General features: G+C 34.5%; 1 protein-coding gene across 2 annotated transcripts in view; it reads right to left on the bottom strand.

The window, feature by feature from the left end:
* Positions 1 to 371: 371 nt before the first annotated feature.
* Positions 372 to 6,551, bottom strand: part of LOC124715789 (matrix metalloproteinase-2-like) — a 912,762-nt gene continuing 906,582 nt past the window's right edge. For both annotated transcript variants that reach the window (XM_047243123.1, XM_047243122.1), the window contains exon 10: positions 372 to 3,601. In XM_047243123.1, the coding sequence (XP_047099079.1) occupies positions 3,327 to 3,601 (275 nt within the window). In that variant the 3' untranslated portion in view covers positions 372 to 3,326. The remainder of the gene's footprint in view (positions 3,602 to 6,551) is intronic.

Raw genomic sequence — 6,551 nt, 5'->3', positions numbered from 1 at the left:
TTACTATACATATTCCTCATTGACTTCCAAAGATTTATCAAATTTCTTTACCCTCAGTTTTACTGGAATAAGATAACCAATATCTGTTACTGTACATGCACGTTACCTGGTGTCTTTTCTTCCAGTTCATTCTGTAACACAGAAATACTGAAACTGAGAATAGAAATATTTCAGCTGTTTAGCTAGGCATTACAACTCTTGGAAGTGGGAGTATACAGAGACCAAAATTTAGTCACATCACTGCCCCTTCTTGCAGCAGCAATATCTCCAATGTGACTGACTCAATCAGCATATGCTGCAAGGATACTTGGGAAAACTGCATTTAATTCTTTTACATCATGAAATTTCTATTATACAAGTAAAATAAGTAATTCATAACAGGTTTCAGTTTATTCAGGTTCTGAAATATGCACATCTTTACATACAGTTTTTACACTTCCATAAAATAATAAATATCACAGTAATTACAAACTAAATAGTTACAATCTTTCCATTTACACACAGCCAATATAATTACTTCTCTTGTGTAAAAATGATCATGTATATTATTGAAACTGAAAACAAACAGTTTTTCATGAGACAAAAATGGCACATATTTAGTTAATATGTTTCGTTTACCCACATGCAAAGTCGAATTTCCTTATGGCACTGATTTCAGATTTACACAGAACGTTTTGTACAGCCAAGTAGCTCTAATTCCTATAAATCCAAATGGAATACAGTCACTAGAGATATAAGCACAAACTGGTAGTTGATTCTGAAAAGCATGAACCAAATAAAACTGTCTTTAGAAACTCATTTTCCCTATCCTTAAGAGGAAATTAATTTCCCTCTTTTAGTATTCCATTGTAAAATATAAGCATGAAGAGAATGCCTGTAAATTTTATACATTATTGTCTCTGTCTTCTTCATTTCTCTTACATATAAAGGCATTCTACTTGACTTCAAAAGTTTATAAATTCAATAATGGTCTTAACGTGCTGTCCAGTTTAACAATTTCATCCATAATATAGTGCCAACATTTTGAACCACTTAATTCAAACAAGCTTGTTAAATAACTTTTGTGGTTAAAAAATTTTACAAGTAATACTCTTAACAGTTTATTCACAAAATAACATTTATTAAAAATTTTAAAATTGTAAAGAGTTTAGCAATAAATAAATATACATCTCAGTCTTTCTGTAAGTGATCAAAAGCATCGAATATCTGCTCTTACTTTTTTCTGTTTCTTACATAAAAAATAGGCTGGAAAAACAGCAAATTGTGTAAAAGCTTAAGGCACAAATGATTCTGTCTCAAGAATAAAATGCATATACAAATTTCTCCTAAGATTATTTCAGTTTCTTTCCAATTTTTAAATACTGTTACAGTTATGAGTGCTCTTTTCAAATATTTTTCCCTGAAATCAGTGTCCGTATGAGGGAAAGTTAAAACAGTCTTCACTGTGCTGGCATGTAAAAAACAGTTTCCAGTAAAATGAGTGACTATAAACAAAGGCCTATTTTACACATCTAGTCTGTAGGTTTAGACGAAGAAATTAAGTTTAGCAAAATACCAAATGGTCAAAGGTATAAATTGCGCCACATTTTGAAGAATACTTTTCCTGATCAAAAATACATTACTTGTTGCTTCATACAAATGAACTGTGGTTTATACTCTTAAACTATGAGATAGCACACAAAAGTAATGTTCTCCAATGAAACAGATACACCAAAAACAACTTTGTGAAAAGGGTCAATTCAGTGTGTTCCTCCATTAATGAATATAGACACCCCCCCCCCCAAAAAAAAAGTGAAAAAAGGGTCTGGTATTCTTCTTGTTCATCAAAAAGTTTTACTTAAACTGAATAGGACACTGGATTCTGAGACATTGTTGAAATCAGTAAGTAACCTATTTTGCAACCGACAGGAAATGTATGAATCACTCATGAGCACATAGCTAAATCTAGAACTATAACTAATTTATTGATAATATGAAACGGTATCTTATTTATTTTACATTATTATAGCACAGATTGAATCTCACTTTGAACAAAAAATATTTATTCTCTGAACATCAAGAATTTTCAACAATGACTTTCAGTGGCTAATTTGAGTGGAGCACTAATAACTGGTTGAGCAACTGTTTTCATTCTATGCAGTGAGAATTGCCATCTAGCTCAGTTAAAACTTGTAATCTAACTTAAGAACTTATTAATAAATAAGAATGCTACTGCCTCATTCATACACATAGACAAAAATGGCAGTGAATCATTTATGATAAGTGTCTTGGTTTTCAGGGTAATAAATTGATGTCTACATGAGATATGGCAATCAAGAGGTCATTACTCATAGTGAAATTTAATTTAGTTACTTCTGTGAATTACGATATGCAGACATATTTACTAATGTTTTCACTGCATAGGGTTCCCAGGCACACACAATATGAAAATACAGTGGGAGGGAAATAAATGCTGTTGGTAGACTGCTCCACCAACCCCATTACAGTTATCACCGTAAATTTTTAACCAACTACAGATATATACAAAAGTAGTTGGACATGTTTGTGGATAGGGAATGTTTTGTAAATGAAAGTGTGTTATATCCATTTGTAGTATTTTCTTTCACAACTTATGGAACAAGCTATGGTCCATAATTTGATCAGTCACTTTTGTTTTAAACAGATGGCATAATAATAATAAAACACAACTGTATTACACTGAAATTCCAAGAAAACACACATAGTAAGGTGTAAAGCCAGCCTTAGCACCCCAAATGTACATCTTTAAAGTACAATTTTATTTACAATCTCGCAACATGAAAATATAAATGGATGCTGCTTATCTCCACTAAAAAATTTTAGTACAATTTTTACATGCTCCCATTTGACATCTAATGTAGACATCAGCAAATGGGTGAATACATTTCGCAGAATGTGAAATGTCAGAGATCTTTCATATTTGTAAAATAATGCTGTCCTTTCTTTATACAATATGTCAGCAGTTCTCTCCCACACACAAGATTTTGAATTCCAAGATGAACCACAAACATGACAGCAAGAATAGTACTTCTAAATTAACTCACTCCATGCACTCATTTGATATTGGCAGTTTATGGGTGTTACAAATTACAATAATTACAATTCAGAGTAATTAATTGTGATGTGGATGCTCTAGTAAGTAAGTAAAAAAAAAACGCGTGGTTCTGAAGTCTCCCAAAATGAAAAACAAATCACTGCATGTCCTTACAAAGTTTTAAATTTATACTTTTGGAGACATCACTTGTTACCTGAAGTGTAGGAGTGAGGCTATTTTGCACATGGAAAAGTTTACCCTGACAAGATGAATCTCACAATACTTGAAAACATAGGAGGGCTATTGTTAAAAGAACTGTAATAGAGCCATTAAAAAAGCTTGTTGCTTCAGAACCAACTTCTGCTTCTGCATGATGGTCCAGCTCATCTATTTCATTTGTCTCTCCATCTGAGCCTGTAACTTCACCCTCAATGCCTGGTGGGCAGCCCATCCAGAATACTGATGACTGCATTGGCTTCTCACTCTCCACACGCATGTATTGGTCGTTGAACTTCCAGAAACCTTTTCCTTTAAAGAAGTATGTTTTTCCTGCCAAATAAAACAGATAGAACATAGGAGGTCATTTTCCGAGAAGCACTTATCTTAAAACTGTAGTTTAAGTTAAATAATACCTTCAGTAGATGAAATACCAATAATGTCGATAGACATGCACAGAAGTACATACACTACCCCCAGCTTCCTAACTAGAATGTCTTACTAATGGTTGAGAGAGGGATAGGTTGGGGAAGTTTAAAAAGGGCAGGTCGCTCAGAACCCAGGGTGAAAGGGACTCTTCAACTAATTTCTTTTTCCTATGTTGGCTACACCTTTTAAGTTTGTTGTAATTTAATTTGAAGCTCACTTTCCACGTTGCTCCATAAAGGTTCTCTACTCATTGTTGAAGTTTTTTGTATTGGAGGGAAACAGAACATTGTGGCCATCAAAAAGAAAATGGGTCATGGGTGTTCTATTGACTCATATTATGTCTTCATTTACCACGCTTATGTATTTCCTCTGAAAGTATTGAGGACGGTTTTTGTGATATGGAGTGTCCTTGCCTGGCTCTTCTTACAGTTATGGTAGTGAATTTCTCAACATCCTAATAAAGTGTAAAGCAATTATGTGTATATTATTCAGTATACTAAAATGGGGTGTATCAGTGCTTTATGCTCAAAGACTCTCAGAATAGATTTCATTAAAACTAACAGTAAATCTAAACTCCCCTGAAAATCTATGAATTGCCCAACAACTAGCAATTCATATTCATCACTCTATCGTGTTGAGATTCAAATTTTACTGCCATGTCTGGTGTGTGCAGACATCATTATGTGCATGTTTTTCAAGTCAATTATTAGTAGTGTTATTTTATTCTCCATACAGTGAGTTATGAATAAAGTTGTTTTGTAATTATGTGCCATGCCTGTATAATTAAATTACATCACAACAGGTTACGGGGAGCAAAAACAATATTTTTCAATTAGACAAAAACTTAAATTCCTAGCCTGAAAACCATGGGAATACAAGTTCGTTAACATAAAATAACGCTATATATAACTGCTTTGCATGGAATTCGACTAGAAACTTTTCCACACAATGATTCTGACAAATGGAGAATACAAGTCCAAGCACTGCTCATCAAAACTGGCACTTGGGGACACACAACTAGAGACATACCGGAACATGCAGCATCTAGTAAATGCAAACTGCTTTCTGCTGCAGAAGCTAAATACAAAGCATGATTAGCAACAGACAGAAAAGCAAAAGTAGACTATTTTATCCATCAATACCACCGAGCTGAAGCAAGTAAAGAACTGCACTGTATCATGTCAGGTATGGCTTAAACTCTAATCAATACATGCATCCAAAGTAATGTCATTCAAATACCTTCTGCTTCAGAAAATGCAGTGTAGTGATGAGGTGACAGAACGTCTTACTGAATTCTTAGATGCTGTGGAATAGTTGCAATCAATGGATGTCAACATAAATGGTGTGAGACATTAATTTCTCCCAGCTCATACAATATTCAAATAACTTACATAATGCAGCCAGTTTATGTCGACACCGACTGCCATTTTGAGAGGAGTTAACCTGCTATTTTCAAAGCAGAACTGCTGCAAGTAAGTGCTGTGAAAGGAAATTTAAAAGTGGGTTTTCAAAGAAACTCCAGAAAGAAACACTCAAACACACTGTAAATATTAGCACCATCACAAACCAAAGATGACTCGTGTCAGAAGTTATCGATAGTGAAATTAATAATCAGTAGGTGAGGTAGGATGAAATCTGTCCCTCTGTTTTTTGAGAAGGCAGAGAGCATAATTCCTTGCAGAACTTAAACAAAAACCATCCCTGCAGAACACTGTCTTGGCACAGGTCATCCTATGGAATATAACAACAGGAAGATTCTGTCACTCTCTTCCAGCTTTGGCAGAGTATTGTTAAGAAGGCTATTTAAATTCAGTTAGCAAGTAACCTTATAAATAAAGATAGAGGTTTTTGTTTAAATCCTGCGGGGAATCCTGCTCTTTCCCTTTTCAAAAAAACAGAGGGACCAGTTTATGCTACCTCACTCACTGATTATTAATTTCACAATCAATAACTTGTGATGTCAGTTATCTGTGGTTTGTGATGCCAGTAGCATTTACAATATGCATGAGCATTATCTTTCCAGAGTTTCTTTGAAAATCAAGGTTTTAAAACCCTTGCTGCTCTATAGTCTTCCAGATAGCTACAACAATTTTAGATGTCCTGCTGAATCTCATGACAGCCTACCAGATGTTGAAACGCTAAATATAAAAATCTTGAATGAACAGAATGCAAAGAGTCACAAAGACAGTGAAAGTATGAGTGCGGCAATGTTCATTAAATCTGATAAATGTTTCACAAACAAGGCAAAAAGTGCTGTTGCCTGACAGTGATGAATCAGAACGAAAATCAAAACGAAAACACAAAAGGAACAAAATCAGAGTGCAAATGCAGCTTGTTAACAAGAAAGAACACAAAGAAGATGACTCCTTTTTCAAGAAGAAACTACGTAAATGCTGTCAAGAATCTCATTGCAGTTTGAGTCACTAATCTTCAGAGCAGGTTCATTCATAGAGATGACTGAACCTGTTCCGAAGTTTTATGATTCCGACATTTTTTGGTGCATATAAAGTGTTTGTACTTCACACATGTGCAACAATCCAAAAGTGTTCGCAAATGTGACAAAAATGCAAGAGGATTTGATGCTTGCAGATGACAGTGCTACACAAGTAACAGCTAAAGGTGAGATATGGATCACAATCGCAGTCAGTGGCACCAGCTCCATAATGCTTAAAAACATTTTGTACATGCCAGAACTCAAATCCAGCCTCATCTCAGTGACACAGGTTGTGGATAAACTTATGTGGATTTACATGAAAATGAACCAGATCATCACCAAAGAGGAAGCATGAATTTCATGAGAGAAAATTTCAATGGTAAAACAAGCATTGAATGAGAGCCATTGTCAGACTATGAA

The sequence above is a fragment of the Schistocerca piceifrons genome, chromosome 1, assembly GCF_021461385.2.
Source record: "Schistocerca piceifrons isolate TAMUIC-IGC-003096 chromosome 1, iqSchPice1.1, whole genome shotgun sequence".
Taxonomy (NCBI): domain Eukaryota; kingdom Metazoa; phylum Arthropoda; class Insecta; order Orthoptera; family Acrididae; genus Schistocerca; species Schistocerca piceifrons.
This window is presented reverse-complemented; position numbering and strand designations above follow the sequence as displayed.